At 37.3% G+C, this 22,817-nt stretch overlaps 5 protein-coding genes across 7 annotated transcripts; 1 reads left to right on the top strand and 4 right to left on the bottom strand.

The window, feature by feature from the left end:
• Positions 1–2,052: 2,052 nt before the first annotated feature.
• Positions 2,053–5,301, bottom strand: LOC106336663 (probable cyclic nucleotide-gated ion channel 12). 2 transcript variants are annotated; one of them, XM_013775564.1, is made up of 9 exons: positions 5,131–5,301; positions 4,373–4,806; positions 3,980–4,183; positions 3,577–3,878; positions 3,393–3,504; positions 3,068–3,304; positions 2,781–2,988; positions 2,594–2,687; positions 2,053–2,509 (listed from the first exon to the last, which is right to left on the bottom strand). In XM_013775564.1, exons 2-9 carry the CDS (start codon positions 4,787–4,789, stop codon positions 2,227–2,229), a joined length of 1,857 nt encoding a protein of 618 aa, XP_013631018.1. In that variant the 5' UTR covers positions 4,790–4,806; positions 5,131–5,301; the 3' UTR covers positions 2,053–2,226. The 2 variants fall into 2 exon arrangements, with proteins under 2 accessions (XP_013631018.1, XP_013631017.1); XM_013775563.1 differs by having other exon boundaries at positions 2,594–2,988.
• A 1,972-nt stretch (positions 5,302–7,273) lies between these two features.
• LOC106340888 (oleosin 1) lies at positions 7,274–7,836 on the bottom strand. Its single transcript, XM_013779723.1, has one exon. It carries the CDS (start codon positions 7,812–7,814, stop codon positions 7,377–7,379), a length of 438 nt encoding a protein of 145 aa, XP_013635177.1. The 5' UTR covers positions 7,815–7,836; the 3' UTR covers positions 7,274–7,376.
• Positions 7,837–10,828: 2,992 nt separating this feature from the next.
• LOC106343008 lies at positions 10,829–14,069 on the bottom strand. The gene is made up of 12 exons (XM_013782105.1): positions 13,613–14,069; positions 13,284–13,535; positions 13,089–13,184; positions 12,658–12,835; positions 12,516–12,584; positions 12,328–12,428; positions 12,119–12,211; positions 11,954–12,025; positions 11,718–11,837; positions 11,601–11,651; positions 11,329–11,517; positions 10,829–11,149 (listed from the first exon to the last, which is right to left on the bottom strand). Exons 1-12 carry the CDS (start codon positions 14,000–14,002, stop codon positions 10,982–10,984), a joined length of 1,779 nt encoding a protein of 592 aa, XP_013637559.1. The 5' UTR covers positions 14,003–14,069; the 3' UTR covers positions 10,829–10,981.
• A 1,834-nt stretch (positions 14,070–15,903) lies between these two features.
• On the top strand, positions 15,904–19,127 carry LOC106341743 (receptor-like protein 12). The gene is made up of 3 exons (XM_013780447.1): positions 15,904–17,784; positions 17,980–18,721; positions 18,833–19,127. The coding sequence occupies exons 1-3, from the start codon at positions 15,960–15,962 to the stop codon at positions 18,867–18,869; spliced, it is 2,604 nt and encodes an 867-aa protein (XP_013635901.1). The 5' UTR covers positions 15,904–15,959; the 3' UTR covers positions 18,870–19,127.
• Positions 19,128–19,453: 326 nt separating this feature from the next.
• On the bottom strand, positions 19,454–22,386 carry LOC106341745 (tryptophan--tRNA ligase, chloroplastic/mitochondrial). 2 transcript variants are annotated; one of them, XM_013780454.1, is made up of 15 exons: positions 22,264–22,386; positions 22,078–22,194; positions 21,913–22,000; positions 21,753–21,794; positions 21,578–21,667; positions 21,383–21,505; positions 21,205–21,276; positions 21,004–21,116; positions 20,874–20,895; positions 20,713–20,778; positions 20,374–20,430; positions 20,221–20,266; positions 20,032–20,117; positions 19,818–19,907; positions 19,454–19,716 (listed from the first exon to the last, which is right to left on the bottom strand). In XM_013780454.1, the coding sequence occupies exons 1-15, from the start codon at positions 22,308–22,310 to the stop codon at positions 19,585–19,587; spliced, it is 1,191 nt and encodes a 396-aa protein (XP_013635908.1). In that variant the 5' UTR covers positions 22,311–22,386; the 3' UTR covers positions 19,454–19,584. The 2 variants fall into 2 exon arrangements, with proteins under 2 accessions (XP_013635908.1, XP_013635909.1); XM_013780455.1 differs by having other exon boundaries at positions 20,032–20,113; positions 20,220–20,266; positions 22,264–22,375.
• Between the last annotated feature and the right edge of the window lie 431 nt (positions 22,387–22,817).

The following is a 22,817-nucleotide window of genomic DNA, read 5'->3' as shown; positions in this document are numbered from 1 at the left end:
CGTCAAACCCGGGTGGATTTATTTCAATTGTGGAAGAATCAAATGCATTTGTTATCTGAACTTGTCCTGCAATAAAAGATGAGAATTTATAAAAGAGATCAAAGTCGTATTAAAATATATATATTTGTTAAGTGTAGTAGATATCTTACCCTTGTAAACATTGATTTTGGTAAATCTCAGTAAACAGAGAAAGTTTTGATTCACTTGAGCAACTTTTTTGATTCACTTGAGCAACTTTGGATGTATATAACATTTGTTCAGCAAACCGACCCCAAAGACAACATGCTACTTGCTGATCTCTAATAACAGAAGAAAAAAGCAAACATTAAGAAACACACGCATTGATAATATATGAAATGTAAATTTGCAAAAGGTCATTCACAGCTTACTCTGTATCTGTTAAAGTGAGTTCAAGCTTCTTTGTTTCTTTACCACCTTGCATAGGCACAACTTGGATATCTCCAATATCAATTGCTTGACCAATAACATCTATAACCATATTATTAAAATTTTTGAAGATTAGGGATGTCTCAACCGAAGCATATAAGGTTATAAGGAAAACACTTATGAGTTACCAATTAAAAAATTTGAATCAAGACTTCCGTTCATGATTTCTTTGAAAGAGGTTAATGATAGAAATTTATCATCATTTTTCAGGGAGGAATTGGTGACGTTGGAGTTACTTATGATGGACATCTTGTACTTATGACTCGTCGCTCGATACTTTCCAGCAGTTGCAGACAGTAAGAAATTCTCAATGAACCTCCATTGTCCAACCTGAAGTTTTTTAACACGACCATAGAAGAGTCTCTTGCAGGTACAATGAATCTTAACACCCTACATTCACAGATAAAATATCAGTTTAGATATTAGCATTACAACCATTTAAAACCATTACTCGAGTTAACAAATAGAAAAACTAACTCTCTTATCTGCTAGTATGAACTGAAGAGAGTCTCCACCAGAATAAGATGAATGTTGTGTCCATGAATGAAGAACTTTCACTTCAACCTTCCATGTTGTTTTGAATGGTTTGACATCGTTCAACAAAGTGATCGGGTCCGAGGTAACCATAGACATATTAGTATAAGTTTTTTTCTATATTCGGGTGTAGAAAGTATTAGTTGATGGATGATTATTTATAGTGATGTACTAACGATTAGGTTTAATGTGTGTCTCGAAGATATTTTGATATCCACTTTAAAAAGAATCGATAGCATATTCTATTTTTCATAGTTTGTTGGAGTTGTTACATGAAGTTAAGATATGAAAGATCATGAATGTAGATGGGAAGTTGAGTAATAGGGAGGTCGGATTATAAGGAGGAAAATCTTGTTCAAGTTTAGATATCAACTTTTCAAATATAACCGAATAATTTAATAACGAAATCATATTAAGTTGTTATGGTTATTTATTGTGCACGTCAAGTTAGTATAGATTTGATCAAATCTGTTCTGAATAATATCTTTCTAATTTTCTTTTAGATAAGGATATTATTTACATGATCAAATACATGATTGATTTTTATGTTGTGCTAAGACCAATTGAAGTTAATTTCACTCACAATATTGTGTTCATAATGGCAGGTTTCTCTAAATATAACAGAAAAGAAGGTGATTTCAAAAACAATTTTGAATAGAAGCAAATATGATAAAACATATTCATGTTCTTTGTGTGATTATGATATTTGTAATTTTAAAGAATCATTCAACTTAGAGCCAAGTTATATCTATACGAAAGTGAGGTCCGAAAAGTGTTGTTATTGCTAATCTAATTGGAGGTAACAATCGGTAGATTAAATGTTGGTTCAATTTTAGTTGGCCGGTTTTATTGACTTAGTATTAAGTTGATATATCCAAGGAACCAAACACATTTACATGTCCAAACACATACTATTCTAAAGGAAGTCTAAATTTAAATGACAACTTGTAAATGGTAGATAAAAATTAGGACCCTAAATTAATAGATTAGAAGTCTTGGTGTGGTGCCAAACCTTTAGGGATTGTGAATCAAAGGAGCTGTTGGTGGCTAATTTCAGATTTTGAATTACTATTGAACAGAAATAACCCCATAACTAATTAATACCAAACAATATTTTCACATTTCCAAGTCTGTCCACAAATTTTTCTTACCAAAATCAGACGACCACATAACTAATGTGTATAAGCTCACTCATGCCCAATCATACACTACTCTATATCATTTGCTTTGACGTATACGCTTTGATTAATTCTTTGAAAACTCAGGATCAGCTGGTTTATGAGGTATTGGGGGTAACATATGTGGAGATATGGAACAATTTGCTGCATTTTTCTGTCGATTTCGCAATGCTTTGGATACAAATCTCGACACATATAGAGCTGCTCCAAGATTGAGTTGTGGGCCTTGAGGAATATGATTATAGTCCCTTTTGGCGTGTAGGATCCTAGAAAGCTTCCTTTTGCAGTGTTCCCTCCAGGCTGCCTGTATGAAGCATGCCGCCCATAATCGCCAATGCGCTGAATAGAACCTGAAAAAAGGGAATTGCATGCTCACTTTGAAGGTAGTAACAAAGTAAAGAACCTGAACTTCTATATTAGTTTCGAAGCCTTGCCTGAACATGTGTCTGAGTCTACTGCTGTGAGAGCGATTGAAATGAGAAGCTACAAACTTAAGATCATCATGCAAGAGAATGAAGCCTTCAACATCTGTCAGAGTCAATACTGATCGGTCTGAGGTGGGGAGGCTAGAAGAAGAATGTGGATCAAGAACCCAAAAGAGAAGATCTCCACATATGTCACCTGCTTGGAGGTAAGATGAATCATAGTAGCCAGTTATATCACTAAACCCGATCATACTTTTCAGGCTGCCTTTAGTTATAATCAGCATTTCTGCAACCGGGTCACCCTCTTTCACTATATAGCTATTAGCTGAGTAGAACACAGACTTCACGCGGTCACACAGTGCTTCTAGCAACCAACTATCATCCATCATGTTGAGCCACGGAACCTGACAAGTCAAAAAACTATAAGTTAACAACTATAATAAATTCACAAATCAATCAATAAGAAAAAAAAATGGAGCTTACACTGTTTAAGAGAGTAAGGTAAAGATGTCGTTTGGTTTCGAGCCTGAGGTCTTTAGGAAGGCTATGAAGAAGAGCTTCCTCTTCGATGCCTCTAGTTTTTCGCCATTTGTAGTTCTCATATCTCCTAATGCGTTCCTTCAAATACTCTGGTAGCATCCGATTCGACATCCATTTTTCAGTGTCTCTCTTTTTCTCCTCCATTTCATCTAATCTTATTGTAGTTGATTGCAAATACTTCTACGATCACCCAAAAAAAAAAGAAAACCTTCTAAGCATCAGCTCTATGAGATAGAAAAAAACTATATGCCATTTATGTGCATTTTACCTGAATGTTTCCAATGAGTACAGCAAACAAGAGTAAACCAGAGACGCAGATTATGAGAGCAAAAACGATATCCCCTACAGAGTTGCTTGTCTTTAGATTTTGTCCTAAAGCACTGTAAATATTAAAGAACATGTTCAGCTATGAAACTTTAGATCTCACAAGAGATGGTTGAATTTTCACATACCTAATATTTCGTAGACCCCACCAAAAGCAGTAAAAAAACTTCCTTGGGAAATCCCTTGGCTTTGACTCTACGATTCCTGACCTCAATGCATCAGTGTACATACCAAAGTTGAAGACCGTAGACCCTATGATTTGGTCAGGGTCGATCAGTGGGCAAGTAGTATTCAGATAGCGACCGTTGTTTTGGCGACCTCGTGCACAATACTGATATCTGAGATTGCATCCGAATATCTTAGCACACTCTAGACGCCAGCATTTATTTTTCTTTTCTACTGAACTCACGTACCAGAAAGCCCCAAACACCTGACCCGTCATATATGCATATCACAATTGTAACAATTTTTGTTGCTTCATAACAAAAAAAAAAATAATAACAGTGGGAGCAAGCAAGAGAACAGACTTACATGACTGTGCAACATGTAGAGGAAAAGATTGAAAGCAGCACCAACCCACTTTGTTTCTGCTATTGTCCCAGAGGCTCTTGTCACTTCTTTTAAAAGCGGGTAGATACGGATGATTCTTGGTACATATTGAGTAAGTATAATCCATTTCAGTATTGCTTGTGACACCAGCGAGTCAGACCGGTGAATAAGAATGAGAACCACAACCTACAATATTTTCCATTCCACACCTCTAATCACGATAACAAGAAAACAGATATTGTTTTTTTTTAATATCAGGATGTTTGGAGCCGAAGCCAGTAATCCTCAAACCCCAAACTAAATCATGTAAAATTAGTTTGTTCCAGCCATGGTAAAAAACAGATTGCATGATGGAGACAGGAAGTGAACACACACCTGAGGGATGGGAATAACAGAACAAATATCAACAATGAAGTGAAAGAAGAAGAGTCTTTTCCTCGTAGCCTTAGAATGCACGATTAACTCGCCTCGTAAAGACACTTGAGAACGAGGGGCTATGAACTCGGTGATGAAATTAAAAATGATGTGAATCACATAGAATGTGTCGATAAAGGTGCGAATGGCCGAAACTACTGCTGCAAGCTTCTTGTCGAAAGTGAAGCAGAAGTTAGGAGAATCAATCACAGGGATGAAGAGAAACAAAGGATCAACACCCAAAGCAACAACGCAAACTAACAAGATTGCCTTCCTCCAGTTTTCAAGAGTATTTAGAGTTTTATAAACCTTCTTTAACTGTCCTCTAACACTCTTGATATTCTCATGTACAGATTGCATCGTTGAAGCTCTTTCCATTTTTTCAGTTATCAAACCTGCACCAACAAGGTGATACATATGTATATAATACAGTTTTGAATTCCGAGAGAGGCCGTAGAAGAAAATGAAAACTAAACTAGAAATCACTAGTTGACAAAAAAAAAAATTAGAAATGACTTTCCAACAGAGTACTTTGACTTTCAAATGAAACCAAAATAAAGTCATTCGTCTCTCTACCTTAAACTAATTCAATTCCATGTAAACTAGAACTAAATATGGACCGATCAGTAGTTTTGACTTTCAGAAGAAAACAAAAACTGGAACACTAGAGACTTGATACTCTCGATTAAGGTAGATCAGATAGATAGAGAAAATGAAACCTGGCTGTCTGTAAATGGGTGAGGCGGATGCATGATTCCTCCTTCAATTGTTGGAAAATGGATTAATGTTCAAAACTTTCCCAAGCTTCTTCTGAGATTTTTCAAAGCAGCAATCAGTTGGAGAGGACGAGGATGCATAATTTTCAACATCTCTAGTACGAAAACAAAAGAAAAGTCAAACTGAACGGTTTAATACAGGGGCCAACTTGAACCACCTCAATAAATTTATTTGTTTTTCTTTGTCGACCAATAAATATATTTGTTGATTACCCATCAATGCTATATATTAATTAAGAATTTTGGTTTATTATGATTGGATGAAATCAAGTTTTGATAAATCTATATATTAATACATTCTCCTTGCTTACTTTTTAGCTTACTTTTTAGTTTTGAAATGGATTAGCACATGGGCTTTGAAGCATGATCTACGGTTTTATTAATCTTGTTCATCTTCAAGTTTAAAGATATGGATTAGCACATGGGTTTAACTAATCAAGATGACTCGTGTCTTTTCGTAAGCGGTAATCCTAAACTAATAACCTGTACGGCAATGTGATGTCAGTGACCCATTCATAAAAAAAAATCATATCATCCTTAAAACGTAGATACTTTTTTTTTTGACATCGCTTACTTTAATTTTTTATTTAAACGATATCATTGGGATTTATTAAATCCATGTCCAACTCTATATTATCCGATTAGCACGATATTATCCACTTTGGACCTTAGGCAAGTCCGCATGGTTTTACTTTTGGTTTTTATCCCAAAAATTCTTGTATTATTAGAGTTGAATATCTCTTTATATATTAGACTTTCCTTTGTCTAAATTTAAATTTGGAATTTTGTTTGATATTTCACATTTTCCCTCTCAAACTAAAGACCACACTCATCTCGTGTGTTTCTTTCCTTTGAGAATGCGCCTCCCACAACTTTTCGATCCTTTGAGAATGTCATCACAGGTTCCATGATCATCTTGACTGTTTCTGCTGAACCTCCCTTATTCTTACTTGAAGGGTATTTTGGTTTTCTTGCAGATCTTCGTCAACCTGGCATATCAATGTTGGGATTTATTAAATCCATGTACAACTCTATATTATCCGATTAGTACGATATTGTCCACTTTGGGTCTTACACAAGCCCGCATGGTTTTACTTTTGGATCCCATCCAAAAGACCTCTCAGACATTTCTTTACATATTAGACTTTCATTTGTCTAATTTCCAATGGTTTAAGTATTGTTCCTCCAATGATAGTGGTACCAAGTACTTCTTGGCAAGAGTTCACCAAAAAACGAGGGCTAAGTAACTCGACTCATTCATGAACCAAGTATCTCCGCTTCTTCTACCCATTCTGCAATATTTCACAGATACGACGAAAATATTGGGAAAGAGGGAGCAACCTTACTTTAAACCTCAGGTATTGACAAAATACTTTTGTGACTAAGCTAACCATTTACCCACCGAAAACCAAGTTCAAGTTTATACAACTCGTTATCCAAGCTATGAATAGTATAAGCAAATCTTTTGTACGTAGTACCACAATAATTGCTTGCCGACAAATATCAAAGTTTTCTTTGTGACATGTACAACGAAGAGACATTAACTGTCTGTAACATAAATAAAACACTCTCAAGAAGAAAAAGCCTTGAACAAACAACGAAAATCAAGTGGCGGATAGTTTTACGAAAGCTCTTTATTCAAGTTGGACATTAAAACTTTCGTACACTAAACGGGGTATTGAGATGAGAGTTTGTGAATACTCTTATCCGAAAATGTTTGGTACGTGTTGGTTAATATCTTTGTATAAGTGATATACTCGGTTGAAATTATATTTGGAGATAAACATGTACGTAATATCTGGATATAAACATAGTTCGATAAGTTAGGATTATTTTACATGCATAAAAAGTGCATAGGGGCCTCATTATACAGCATCTTGAAAACAAAGCATTATCAGATCTTTTAGAAAATGAAAACAAAAGTACATGTTACAAAAAAAAAATATTAACAATTGTATGAATCATCTGGAAGATTCATATATCTATCCAAAAGATCATATATATTTTTTCCCCAAAAAAGGCTTAGACAAGACAAGTGGCCAGTACGTAGGCTGTAAGAAAGAAGAAAACACATTCGTAGGATAAGTTAAAACATAAACATAACTTAAGGTGGCGAGCTGAGACCAACAAAAAAAATCCAAAATTGAACAGAAATTAGAAGTTGCATAGATCTATATAGCATTTATTGACTAATAAGGAGCTGTTGTGGTTTGGTCCGTTTGCGGCTGAGCATAATGTCCCAACTCTTTAGCATTGTCCGAAATCATCATTCTCGCGTAATCCACTTTATCCGCTCCCATGGGATGTTTTCCGGTGATGTACCTATAGATCCACGATAAAGCCGTCGCTGCTGCCACCCCACATCCACCGGAAAATAAGAATCCCGCCGTCAAAAGGCACATCGTTATCACCGCAGGCACAAGCACGGGGCTAAAAAGAACCATCAACGGCGTCGCTACGACTAGGCCGATAACGGTTCCGGTGAGCGTTAATCCCGAGAGCACGAGCAGTGACATGCCGATCGTCGCCGCCGTTAGGAATCTCACGGTTTGTCTTGTCGATGGTGATGATGATGATTCGTGGAGATTTCTCGTCATTGGTTGCTGATGTTGATGAAGATCCGCCATTTTCTCTTTTTCTGTTTGTTTGTTTATGCTATTTTGCGATTTGTGAACAATGAGGGCTGAGGAATATATAATGGGGGAGGTAAAAGGAGACGCTTGGCGAACGATGAAGCGGGATATGTGCGCGTGTGAAGTGGACAGTTAGTCAATAGAGCAGAGTGTCACGCGGGCGTGTCAGCTCTGCATGGAGTTACCTTGACGAGGTACCGACACGTGCTTATTCCGTTTCGAATTAAATCAACGTTGGCAATTGGGCTACTAGTTGGGCCAATCTCGATGAGAGTAGAGAGTCGCATGCATTTGAAGAAGGGATCATGCAGGGTAAATATTATCAGTTTTTATTTTGTAAAGATAACCAGTATTTGAACCATTACATTCCATGCACTACTTTATAAATCGGTTATTTTATAAGAATTTTAATAAAAATTATAATGATCATTTTAATACAATAAAATAAGATTTTGGATAGTTTTAAAACAATAACTCTAAATAAATAAATTAATTAAATAAGAATTTATAGTGTAAACTGAGAAACCATAGTTTTAGTATTTTATGAAAACAAAAAAAACATAAAATAAACAGATATGTTTTAAAGAAGCTTAAAAATAATATGTTTGAATTTACATTATATTATTTCTAAGCTTACTTAAAAACATATTTTCTTAAGTAAGCCACTTAATCGAGATGAAAAACTATAATTTTTAAGTAAATCATTTTAAACAAGCAAGTTTAATTTCAAACTAGATCTCGACCCGTGCAACCGCCCATGTTTTTGTTTTCATTTATTTTTATATAAATATTTTGTTTTCAATTCTAAATTGGTATATATTAGAATATATATGTGTCTATCAATTTTTAAAACATAATAAGTTTACAGTATATTTTTTTCATTGAATAGATTGTTTCAAGCTTTCACATGTATTTGAATATTCTTCTATATATATTTTTTGGATTATTATTTCATTATTAAAATCGTAACTATATATATAAAGATTAGTAAAATATTTTTTATTGTCATATTCAAAGATATTGTAATATTTCACAAATTTAAAAAGTTTTTAAAAAATTAAACTTTTTGCTTCATAGATTTATATTATCGAGTAAATAATTAAACATTTAGTTTTTGTTTAATTTTTAAAATAAACTATATAGTTTAAAAAAAAATTTCATTGGTTTAAGGTAGTAAACATTAATCATCGTTAGATAATACTCTCTATGTTCCTAAAAGATCCATATTCTATATTTTTCACACATTTTAATAAAATACATTAAATTTGCATAATTTTTTGTGTTTATTTTTTTCCAATAACTGTAAGCCAATAAAAAATCAATTAGTGCAATTAAGTTTTTTGAAGTTTGCAATTAGTTAATAAAACATGCATTGAAAAAGTAAAAATGGATCTTTTTGAAACAATTTTTTTCTCTATAATATGTAACTTTAAGGAACGGATGGAGTATGCTTTTTGTTATTTTTAAAAAAATCTTTATAATTTTAAAAGTTAGCACCGACAAATATTTAGATATTTAACATATCGAGGTATAGTATTACAACATTAAGTTATATCTATTTAATTTATACTATCTATAAATCTAATGGATCATATATTGTTTAAATTCAATTATTGATAGCCTAGTAAAAGTTTCTGGTAGGCCCAAAATTTAAATTGTAAGATTAGAGATTAAATGTAACATAACTTTCTAGGAATAAGTCCACTAAGTCCATTTTTAAAAAAAATCACACATAAATCAAGGTTGTGACTTCTGTTTTAATATATAAGATTTTTTTTTCGTAAAGACGGCCCAACACAATATCCTTACAAAATAAAAAGGCCCACGGCCCGATTAGCTAAACCAACAACAGACTAAAAAAACAGGCTTAAAGCCCAAAAGTCCATCACCGACACTGCCCAGATCCAGCGGCACGTGTCGGCTTATCCTCTTCTTGTCTCATCCCGGCGGTTCCGCCGAACGGCTCAACACCGTCGAACTTGTCACGGAGAGCGTCATCGGACTAACCGAGAGCTCATCCCAATCATCACACGTCGCCTACTGGGCATTTTAAGCCCGAGACTCAAGACCTCAGCTTTCCTTCTCTTGTCATCGTCACCGATGATGGAGAGCTTCATCTTATACCGATATCTCATCCATTCTGACCCGAGCAACCACCCTGACGACAAGAGCCACCACGCAGTTTCCACCAAAACCAAACTAGTAACCAAACCCCAAAAGACTATGGGTCCAAAACCGACAGCGTAGAGCTATGTGAGCCTCTACCCTCCGGAACCAAAACCGACAGCGTAGAGCTATGTGAGCCTCTACCCTCCGGAGCCAAAACCGGCGAAGACAGAGCAAAGAATACCTCTCCTTCCCGGGAAATTGAACCGGCGGCAGCGAAGCTGAGGAAGCCTCCACCTCCCGGAGAAAAGCCGGCGTCGACGGATCTGTGATAGCCTCCATCTCCCGGAATCACCACTTGAGCATGCAAACCTATCTTCTCACGCCATGGGCCTCCACGCGAGCGCGTCTTCCCTCCAAGCGAGGAACCACCTTTGGAAGATGGCTCCAATCCAGAGCTCCGACAAGACGTTCGGTGATAGGCGACGGAGAAGAAGCAAAAGGAACCTCTTTGACGGTAGGAGAAAGGTTCCGACGCCGGCACGGACGCTCACGTGCCGGCCGTACGCCGGATCCGATCTCAGATCGCAGGAACTCTTCTTCTCTCTTCAATATTTTCCCGGGTGATTCGATAATATATAAGATTTTAAACTAGAATAAAAAAGTTTTATATTTGTGTTAACCAAGTTATTTTGATCTCGTTCTGTTAAATATAACTAATGACACTAAATGGCTTGATTAATAAATTTATCAGTTTTATTAATGTTTGATCAAAATGTTAAGATTAAAACGACGTTGTTAATTAAAAAAATTTAGTTTATTTTTGAAAGCAGAAGATTATTTTATCAATTTTTCATGTGTATTCTTGTCTTTAGTCGTAGTCCTAATCATACTCTAATAAATTGCTTAAAACAGGTCTCTGCCATAAATCAATTTCCCAATAAGAATAGAACAATGTTTCTTTTTTCTATCAGGAGAATAATCTAAATGAAATTTGGCATCTCTTGTTGTAATAGCTGGAGTCGAGTGTGAAATTGTGGTGGTGTGGGTAGAACTCAGAAGGCATATCGGTAAATGGCATCAGCAACACCGTCTTCGTCGTTGCTCATACCAATCACATCAGCCACGGCCTTTGTCTTTTCTGCACCGTTGCTCATAACGACTCCCAACGACGCTAGTTCCAGCATCTCCATGTCATTTTCCCCATCCCCTATCGCCATTATCTGATACAATAAAATCCCATTTGCCTCATCAGCTACCTTTACTTGATTAACAAATATATCAGACAAATCCAGTCTAATATTGACTTTTTACAAATCTCTACGGAACTAGAACCAAATAGACACTTCAGGTCTAGTTCGTTTTGAGTAAGATTCATTTATTTCTAGTTTTCTGTTTTTACCTCATTCGGTGAAACGCCCAAATGATTGAGAAGCATTTTTACACCGTTGCCTTTGGAGGTTCCGGGTGGGACGATTTCTAACATGTCTGATTGAGCTTGAACGACACTGGCACGGTCTCCCGTTGCTTCTGACCAATACGGACGGATAACAGATGAGACCCCCTCGGTGGTGTCCATAAATATCACTTTCTTCGGATACACAAAGAGAACCGAACTTCAGTACATAGGCTTATACAAGAAACCAAAATCAAATTTCTGACTCCACGAGTTACCTGAATGTCAGCTTCAGCTATAAGTTGATCAACGGAAGATATGATCTCGGCCTGTTAGAGATTGTGTAAGAACCCAACACGGAATCAAACTAGAAGGGAACGGTTTCACGAACCTACCTTTGGTTCATTGTAAGTTGTGTGAAGAGAGTCGACAAGAGGATGGTCAAACAATGTCAAGCAGCGATCCTGGCTGAATGCAATGAGAGGAATCCCATGCTCCAGAGAATAAAGACACGTCTGCATATCACAAACCAACATTCCTAAATATCTGAAATAGTATAATGAATGTTGTGAACTAAACCGAGGGTGTGACAATTAAATATGTGCTATAGTACAAATCATTAGTGGATTACCTCTCTGCAGACATCCCGGTCCAAGTTTCCTCTATACACTTCTTTCCCCTGTCTACCATAAACAAGTAACCCCTGTAATCAATCAGAGATTCCGTGAGATATAGAAAATCAGAGATATATAATTAGAAATGTGCATGTCACTACTGGTCAAGGAAAATAAGAGACCTGAACGAATACGCCTGGAGAGGACTCTGAAACAATGCCATCGCGTCCAGCTAGATCAGCCATTTTCAAGATTCTCATCGCACCTGGGCGAGACTGTGACAAATAAAGGATGTTAGCCATAGCCAACTCCAAAACATTCAGAGGGAGAACAAGTAACAGAAAAGAAAGGGGAAGAGTGTTATCAGATGGATATACTGTTCTCTTCTCACCTTCCCCGTAGCTATCACGACTTTAAGTCCCCTCAGCGTGGCTTCTTTTAAAGCTTTCGCATTAGCTTCTGAAATCTGACTTTTGCTGTTAAGCAGTGTGCCTAACATTCACATTATGATCCGATGAGATAAGAGAAGAAAACCAAAAAAAAGCAACAACTACAGATTGTTGAATAGGTAAACCTTACCATCCATATCACAGAATATATAGGAAAACTTGGGTCTGTAGAATCTTAGGCCGTCCCCTTTCTTCCTGTCTTTTAACACTAGTCTTAGCACAAACAAGCAGAACAGTAACCAGGAAGAGAAATGTAAAAGGAGGAAAATTACCATCTGCTTTCTCCGGCTGAGGCTTAGCTGTTTTCTCAATGTCATATGCACTCTGAATGAGCCCTTTCCCTTTCCACCCAAGGCTCTTTAGCAGCAACTCCTCTTCCTCCTCCATTTCTTTCTCAGCCTCGTCGCTGATCTCATGATCAAACCCCAGTAGGTGTAACATCCCATGTATCTTTTAAGATAAAACATAAAAGGTAAATCAGCAAAAAGAGGCTGCAACACAAATCACATCAAGAATATATAAAAAAGGATCCTTCCCTTCTTATACTTTCTAGAGATTATTGAAACACAGCACTGACTTCTTACATGGTAATAACAAAGATCAAGAACTATAGTTCTAAGAAAAAGAAATCAAATTTATCCAAACAAAACTCTTAGTAATATTCACATTTCACTTGTATATTTCACAACAACAGTAACATTACCACAAGAATGCGTATCTCATCAAGAAGAGAGTGACCTCTCTCAGCAGCCTGCCTTGCAGCAGTCTCAACAGAAATGACGATATCTCCCATCATAAGCTACACCACCAACAATGTATAGATAAGTTTTATCCCTATTTGGTAACCATACTGAGTGAATGAAAACATAACAACTCTCTCTCTCTCTCTCTGACTTACAACAGGAAGCTTCAGTTCAGGGACGTGCTGCGACATGGAAAGCACATCTGTAGGATGATCTTCACCCCTCCACTCTTTGTTGAGTTTACAGATGAACTCATCGTTGCAAAGCATCAAAGATAACTCAACGGTTTCAAACCCACCAACGTCTTCTATATCAGTTTCTCTCGTTTTATACTTGGAATCTTTCAAACCGTTGAACGCCAGCTTCATCGCCATGGGAACATTAACACGAAGCATCTCCGCAATATTCTACAAAAAGAATGATTATAACAAGCTAAATCTGAATTTTCGAGTAGCGTCAAAGACTAAGAGATAGAGATAAAAACCTGAATCTCGGTATCGTCAGGAAGCTGCTCTTCGATGCAGATGCTGACGCTGAGCTCGAGTTCTTGCTTTCTCTTGGGCGCTCTCTTCCTCATCTTCCTGTACTCTCTCCTCTCCGCGAACACGCGACCCGCTGCCGGCTTTGGAAGCTTCCAATCTCCTCCTCCGATATTGCGTACGGCGTGGAATCTCCGGTGGAACATGGAAGAGGAATCGGAGGAGGAAACATTGAGAAGATTCGCGGTGGTCGCAAGGGCGATTCTCGGAGAAGAGCGAACGAGTAGGGGCTGGAGGACACGGGCGTGGTGGTAGAGAGTGGCGCGTGTCATTGCACGCGCTTCTGCGGAGAAGAGACGGTTATGGCGGAGGATTGGGGAGAGACGAGAGAGCATGGAGGAGAGAGATACGAGGGAGGGAGGCGTCTCGCAGTAGTCTCCAATTTTGCTAAATGTGTGGAGAGACTACAAACCGAATCGAACCGGAGTTATTCGAATTTAAACCGAATTGAGAGATTTTTATCGAATTGAGTTCTATCATGAACCGAACAGTAACCAGGCCTCGTGGTCTGGTGGTAAAGGAACCTCGGCTGAGGTGTCCACCATCACGACTTCGAGCCCCGGCCACAGCGGATTTAACATCCTTTCCGCTGGGGCGCTGGACCCCTTACGGGAGATAGTTGGGACTGTGGCTGCCCAGATACCAGAGTTATAAAAAAAATGAACCAAACAGTAAACAATTGTTTTTGTATCCTCTTTCATCGAAACTAGGGTAGCCTTAACTTCTGTTCGTCTGTGTTTATTCCAATTGATGCCTCTGGATTTAGAACCGAACCGAAATTTCGATTAGTTCGATGAGAAGTTTGGTTCGATTCGAGAGGTTTATAAAATATTTTGGTTTTCGGTTAATTGGTTAGTTTATTTAAAAAAAATAAAAAATTGTTAACCAAATTTTGAACAGAACTAATCAAATTTTTGAACCGAAATTACTTGAATTTAACCAAAATATAATCGAAACAAAAAGATTCAGTCATTTTGGTAAAAATAAAAAATTAAACCGGACTAACAAAATACTGAACCGAACCGACCCAAACTTTTTTCCGATTTAATTCGGTGAAATTTTGGTCAAACCGAAATATCCAAATTCTGAACTACCCTACCTGAATTACTTAAACTGCTCGAACCCACATGCCTAGGCTCACCTTTGAGTGTACTTTGAATAGCTCAAATAAGGTTAGACCATGAGACATTTGGTGAACACAAATTAAATTATACGCATACGTGATACGCCATGCATAGCCAGTATGGTTTAGTTTCGTTTTAAATACATGTTCGGATATGTAGATTATATAGGGGGTTGCAAAATGAATTATCCCGTTCAATTCAGCTCACCTTATGATGAGTTCAAATCTTTCATAGCTCAAAAGTTTCATGAAGGCGTTGTGGAAAAAATATTTATTATTAGTTTTAACTCTTCCTATATTTCTTTGATCAAGCATAATTGAGTCTTTGTGATTGTACTGTTTACATTGGGGTCCTCGCGTTCGTGGCTTGGGGTCCTCGCGTCTCTAGGCCATTGACCGGTTCGGCGCTCTCCAAGTCTGTATAGCGGGTTTTGGATCGGTTTTCAATGGTTTGTGTTCTAAATCCTTTCTTCGATAGCGTTTGTGTGTTACGGAGGTGACGATTATAAGTTTCGAGGAGATCATCGAGACCTAGCTACTCCAGAGACGACACGGGAACTCCCGGCATCCGAGACGACAAGGAGAACCTCAGTTTTTCATGATCATCGTTGACGGTTGAGAACAGGAATCGATTTCTTATGTTTGCTAAAAACAGACTAGCGGAATGTGCCGGGTTTAGTGGGTGGGCGAAGCTAGTGTTGTAATTGGTAGACTAGGAAGCTTTTGTTTGAATCGAGGCTGTAACCGAAACCTATTCTTGTCTATCGGGCTGATTTATAATATATTTCTTCAAAAAAAAAAAAAATTTGAGTCTTCGCGATTGTACTGTTTACATTTTTGTTATTCTTCTCTTTTGTGGAATATGTTAGCTTGCAGTTTGGTTTTAGACAAGACATATGAACTTTCCAGTAAAACAACCAAAAATGTATAAAAACCGAGAATTCAACACAAAAGACTTTTCACCCACCCTTTCCAACTTCAAGAAGACTTGGTAGAAAAACTATTAGTGAGTCAACTTGATTGAATTTATCTTTATGCAATATATTATACAATTATGTATATATAAATAGATGGTCATGCAAGTATGCAACCATAATACCATCTCAAATTTTCATCTCTGCTTTTTCATTGTTAATATTCAGCCAAACTATCATACATAGAAAAAAAAAATGAAAGGCTCTTGGAATTCAAGGAGTATCATTCATATTACTCTTCCTTTTCTTCTCTTTTTCATTTATAATTTCACGGCCGTGTTTACAGCTCCTGCTCGACACTTGTGTCATCCTGTACAAAGAGATGAACTTCTCAAGTTCAAGAACGAGTTTGAGATAAAGAAACCTTGTTTGGACGGCATTCGTCTTAAGACGGAGTCATGGGCAATTAATAGTGACTGTTGCGATTGGGATGGTATCACATGTGATACCAAGTCTTGGGAAGTGATCGAGCTAGACCTTAGTCGCAGCTGCCTCCATGGTCGGCTTCATTCCAATAGCAGTCTTTATAAGGTTAAAAACCTAACCACTCTCGACCTCTCATATAATTATTTTAGTGGTCACATCTCACCTTCTATTGGAAATTTTTCTCATCTTACCATTCTCGACCTTTCTAAAAATTATTTTAGTGGTTGGATCCCTTCTTCAGTTGGAAATCTTTCACATCTTACCATTCTTGATCTTTCTGGTAATGATTTCATTGGTGAGTTGCCATCTTTTGGCAGTATGAACCAGTTGAACCTCTTAAGCGTTGAATTCAATAAACTTGGTGGCAACTTCCCACATTCCCTTCTCAATCTTGAAATGTTGTCGGATTTATATCTCTCCCACAATCAATTTACTGGCACACTTCCTTCTAACATGAGTTCACTCTACAACTTGGAGTACTTTCAGGCATGGGACAACTCTTTTAGTGGAACTCTCTCTTCTTCTCTATTCACTATTCCTTCTTTGACTTATGTTGATTTGAGAGATAACCAACTCAATGGTACTCTTGAATTTGGCAATATATCTTCACCATCTAAACTAACAACGTTAGACCTTGGCAATAACAACTTCATAGGACCAATCCCAAAATCCATTTCCAAATTAGTAAACCTTCAAGACCTTGACCTTTCTCGTTTGAACACTCAAGGCCCGGTCGACTTTAGTATCTTCTCAAATCTCAAGTTGCTCCAACTTCTTAACCTATCCCATTTAAACACCACCACTACCTTTGACTTGAATGCAATCTTAAGGTCGAATCTCCAGTCAATCTTTTTATTGGATCTCTCTGGGAACCATGTTTCAACCACAAACAAAAGTTCAGGTGTGAATCATCATTTGCAAATGATAAGCCAGTTGTACATGTCAGGATGCGGTATCACCGAGTTTCCTGGGCTCTTAAGAACCCAAAACAAATTGACGAATCTTGACATTTCCAACAACAAAATCAAAGGTCATGTTCCTGGATGGCTATGGACACTACCAACTTTGAATTTTGTGGATCTTTCCCACAACATGTTCATTGGTTTTGAAAGATCAACGAAACTTGGACTATCTATGCAGTACTTGGTTGGCTCCAATAACAATTTCACGGGCGAGCTTCCCTCTTTCATATGTGATATGCGCTCTCTAATCACTCTTGATTTGTCTAGCAATAACCTCAATGGTGCCATCCCTCATTGTATGGGAAACCTCAAGAGCAATCTTTCATTTTTAAACCTTCGTCAGAATCATCTTAGTGGAGATCTTCCAAATAACACATTTGCAAGTCTAAGGTCGCTTGATGTCGGGCATAACCAACTCACGGGTAAGCTTCCAAGATCTTTGATCCATTTCTCAACTCTTGAAGTTTTGAATGTGGAAAGCAACAGAATCAGTGACACCTTCCCTGTCTGGTTGAGTTCCCTAAAACATCTTCAAGTTCTTGTCTTACGCTCCAATGAATTTCATGGACCGGTACATCAAGCCTCATTTCCTACGTTGAGAATCATCGACGTATCAGATAATCACTTCAATGGTACGCCTTTTACGATTATGAAAATTATTTTTGTAAAAGGAAATAGGATTTTGAGACTATTATAAATAAATACGGAAAATATTGTAAATTTATTCATTCGTATAATCGATATGCAAAAATCCTAAACGGGCATTTGTCTCAATTCGTTTTTTTGCTCTTAAGTTTCCTAAATTAATTAGCTTTTGTTCTCAACAGGAACTTTGCCTTCAAATTACTTTGTGAACTGGAGTGCCATGTCATCACTTAAGGCTAACAAAGATCGGTCTAAAGAAAAGTACATGGGAGATTTTTTTGGCTATTATCATGACTCAATGGTTTTGACGAATAAAGGTATAGAGATGGAGCTAGTACGTATTCTTAAGATCTACACCGCACTCGACTTCTCCGGAAACAAGCTTGAAGGAGAGATTCCACGGTCCATCGGTACACTAAAAGAGGTTCATGTGCTCAACTTATCATACAACGCTTTCACCCATCACATCCCATCATCTATGGGAAACTTGACAGCTCTCGAGTCACTGGACGTTTCCCAAAACAAGCTTTCCGGAGAAATTCCACAAGAGCTAGGGAACCTCTCGTATCTTTCCTACATGAACTTCTCTCACAATCAGCTTGTTGGTCTAGTACCAGGAGGCACTCAGTTTCGGAGACAAAAGTGCTCTTCGTTCGAGGAGAACTCTGGACTCTTTGGTCCGGCTCTCGATGAAGTTTGCAGAGATATCCACGCGCCTGCACCACAGCAGCATGAAAAGTCGAAACCAGAGGAAGAAAAAGAAGAGGTGTTGAGTTGGGTGGCAGCTGCGATAGGACTTGGACCAGGTATTGTTTTTGGATTGACGATTGGGTGCATATTGTTCTCCTGCAAACAAGAGTGGTTCATGAACGTTTTTGGTCGAAACGAACGCAGAAGCTCCACAATGGTGGTAAAGGCTAAAAGGTAATGTTCTGAATTTGAAAGAATACAAAAACTCTATTTATAATAATGAAATGGTCTGGAGAAATCATCTAAATTAAATGAAACTAACGTATCGAGTTATATTTATTATAGCCGTTTTAAAACCCAAGCTGCTCGAAGAGGACAATGAATCAACCAAACCAAGTAAATTGAAGAGAAAGAAGCTTGCGGAGAAAGCAACCTAGCTCCTAATATTCTGGTTTTTTTTGTTGATAAAAATATTCTGGTTTTGTATGTAGTTTGGTTTATCATGGTCTTAGTTTCCGGCTTCGCTTAGTGAGTTTCTTTTTATGTTTGTCTCTCTATATTATGGCAAAAACCTGTTGATTCAGAACAACACCCACATGTGTGTGTTTACTTCATCTGTTGTCAGATAAACATCCCTAAATTCGCCATTGATCCAATATAGCTAGGTGGTAATCAAAATAGATATTTGCTGTATAGACCAAAAAAGCACCCTAGTCAAGAACCTGAATTTTTGTGATTTTTTTTTTTAATTGAATTGAATATAAGACCTATTATGCAGACCAAAAACGTTTTTGCCATAATATGCTTCTATTTTTTATGTAGTACATGTGTGCATTAGTGCCGTCATATAGGCTTCCTGATGGAGGTCTCGTGGCGAACCACTCTTGTACATTACTTGCTTTGGACGACAGCTTCCACAAGTCGACACTATTGCAAGTAATTGTGACTATCATTTGATATATCAAGTAACCAAACGAATTGTTAATTTGATAAATTGTTGAACTAATTCAAGAATCAAAAACTGAGCAGCATTTGACTGAACTAATTCAAGAATAAAGAATCGTACTCTCTTTTAAAAACTTGGAACTCACTATTCCTCATATATAGAACCCCATCGCTTGTTTTAAATTGCGAATTGTGACTTCTGCTATCTCCGTGGCTTTGTCCGCACCTTCTGTCAATACTTTATCCAAATACGCTGACTCTGCTGTTATCTCTTGATAACGGACCTGCATAGGAAAACATATACCAAACCAAATAACACATTACGCGGATGAACTTAAACTTGAAGGTAATTGATTGAGTTAATAAGTTTTGACTTTGCAGAGACCTGGATTGGACTAAGATGCTCGACCACAGCATCCTTAAGCAGAGGCTTAAATGTGCCCCAGCTCATATCTTTGCATTCCTCCATCACTTCCTGCAAAAATGTTCCCGGATCAATAGGCTTGCATTTTTTACATCTCAAGTGATTATGATTATGACTAAAAGAGAAAGTAAAGCAATCTTTTAAGATTCAAACCAATTATTTCTTTTCTTCATACCTCTTTTGTCTTGCCTGAGACAATCTGATATACAGAGAGGAGATTGTTGCACTCAGGCCTCTCCGCATTGTCATATTCAAGGCTGTTGGAACGACAGGAAACATGAACTTTTCAATATAGATATCTCAATTTTTACTAAAGGAGGAAACAAAACTTTTGCACTGCATGGAAATTTAATTAGCACTCACTCTACAAATGAGTCTGTCTTGCACCGTTTTATTTTATCCGCAATCAACTACATAATTTTTGAGACGATGGATTTAGTAGCAGACGCAACTTCACATACAACCAACATGACACAGAACTCTACAAGAATATGTTGTGTACATTAATTTTACTTACATCTTTTGAGTCAAGGAGATTGATCCGGGACTGATCAGAAGGTGCAGACTTGGACATCTACAAGATTACAATGACCGTAAGAAATTCCTCTAAAATTATCTGACAATTCTGAAGTCATGTAAACTGTATCCGGACCACATGTAAGGACGCAAGTAAAAGAAGTGTTAAGTCATTACAACTTAGCAAAAAGACTACCTAGTATCAAAAGTTTCTTTGGTATTAAAGAATACAAAGAGTTAACCTCAACATATTTCCAATAGGATATGTTTAAAATTTGATTTATTTCTTTGACACTCAGACCAACAGTGACGCATAAACTTTAGATTAGAACATTTCTACCTTGGAACGACCATCCGTAAGAGACATAACTCGAGCTCCAACTTGTGGTATGAGTGGTTCTGGTATCTACAAACATGATAATATATTAAACCGATTAACAATCTGTGATAATCCTATAAAGCTACACAATGTGCATAGACGAAGCATTTGGAAAGTCTCACCTTAAATACCGAACCACCACGCCTAAAGGAAATTAAGCCATTAGGAATCATGTAAAAAGCATAGATCATCAGCAATTGAATTGAACGGTATACTTAATATTCTAAAATGAAGAAAGCAAGATTTATATACCCTCCAAGCTTCTTCCACTTCCTTCCACCATATAAATTATTCACACGCTGTGCCAGGTCGCGGGCAAGCTCTAGGTGCTGCTTCTGGTCCTCACCCACAGGGACAAAATCCGACTGCAAAAAAGCATTTCTTTAATTTTACTAGTGTTCTTTCTTTACTACACTAATTTTCAGATGACACTCGACTCTTCTAAAGCATCACCTTATACAAGAGGATATCAGCAGCCATCAGAACTGGATATGTTAACAAAGACACAGAAGCATTCTCACCCCCCTGCCAAGCAAAAAAAGAAGAAGATCAAAATCAAAATGGAATCAGTAAACAGAATCCTGTATGTATACAATCACATAACATGAGGATATAAAAACATATAACGCACCTCCTTGCGTGATTTTTCTTTGAACTGAGTCATTTTCTGTAGCCAACCAATAGGTGTGGATGAACTCAAAAGCCACATTAAGTCCACATGAGCACGGACGTGAGATTGCACAAACACCGAAGCCTACAAGGACACTCTTTGATAAGTTATTTCAGATCTTCACATAAAGAGCTAAAATAAAAAAAAAAAACGAACCTTAGAAATGTCAACACCACATGCTAGATAGAGCGCTGCGGTATCCCTAGTTGCCTTTCTCAGTTCTTGCGGGTCATATGGTAGTGTTATCTACATTGGTCAAGACAGATAAACTAAACAAAAGGAAATATTACCTATACTTAAAAACTTTTGAAAGGTTTTGATTGATACATACCGCATGAAGGTCTACAATGAAAAAGAGTGTTTCATATGTATCCTGCAGACATATAAACACATAAAGCCTGAAACAAAAGAGAGATGAATATTTGTAGCAACAAAAAAAAAACGCATTCCATTAAAACCTTGAACTTTAGAACAACAGTGGAGGTACGTACCTGAAGGGCGACCCAGTTCTTGATAGCGCCTAGATAGTTTCCAAGGTGAATTGAGCCTGTAGGCTGGACTCCAGAGACCACACGTTTCCTGCTAAAACTACATGGAATCAAAAGGTGGGGAGAGAATGCAACTAACAAGGAGAAGCCAGAGACAATAAATTTTACCTTACAGAAGGAGAAGTCTGGTCGGAACAGTAACATCGGAATCTTTGTCTGGTTAGGGGAAGAGAAAGAGGGTTTGCGTGTCTGAGAAATCTGGTGCTGTAGCCGAGACGAGAGAACCTGGAAGCAGCAGAATCAAAAATGGAATCCAAGTGCATTTGAAGAGTGAGGGAGGGAGGGAGGTAAAACCTGGAGGAAGAGAGGATGAGGGAGTGAGAGAGAGTCGCGTGCGCCATTCTTTAGCTTCTTCTCTCTCTTTCTGATGGCACGACAGAGAGAGAGAGAGAGAGAGTCAAACCATGTATGTGTCTCCCTTCCCCTTTGGATATTAAACCAATTCTATCGCTTGTGAACCGAACCAAAATGCTCAAACCGAATTGCATTCGACTTAAAATTTCTACAACACACAACGGATACTTGACTTGGCTTTGTCGGAGTAATTTTTTTTAGGACCATACTTGACTTGCTTGAAGTAAAAAAAAATTGATATTTTCGAGTAATTTATTTTGCCCCGTTAGTTGCTAAACCAAGTAATTGTCTCTTGATTACGTAAAAAAATACATATTCTAAAATTTCAACATCCAAAAAAGACACATGAATTTTCAAAGAAGCAGACAAAAATGAAAATAAACATTTGAAATATTGAAAGATCATATGAAACTCATTGTTCCTTCATTTTATTTCGATGTTCCAAAAAAAGATTTTTGTCTACTTCTTAGTCATGTTTTGCTCCTGGAAGAAAA

This window comes from Brassica oleracea, chromosome C4, assembly GCF_000695525.1.
Source record: "Brassica oleracea var. oleracea cultivar TO1000 chromosome C4, BOL, whole genome shotgun sequence".
NCBI classification, from domain to species: domain Eukaryota; kingdom Viridiplantae; phylum Streptophyta; class Magnoliopsida; order Brassicales; family Brassicaceae; genus Brassica; species Brassica oleracea.
Note: the sequence above shows the minus strand (reverse complement) of the source record. Positions and strands in the feature narration are given on the sequence as shown.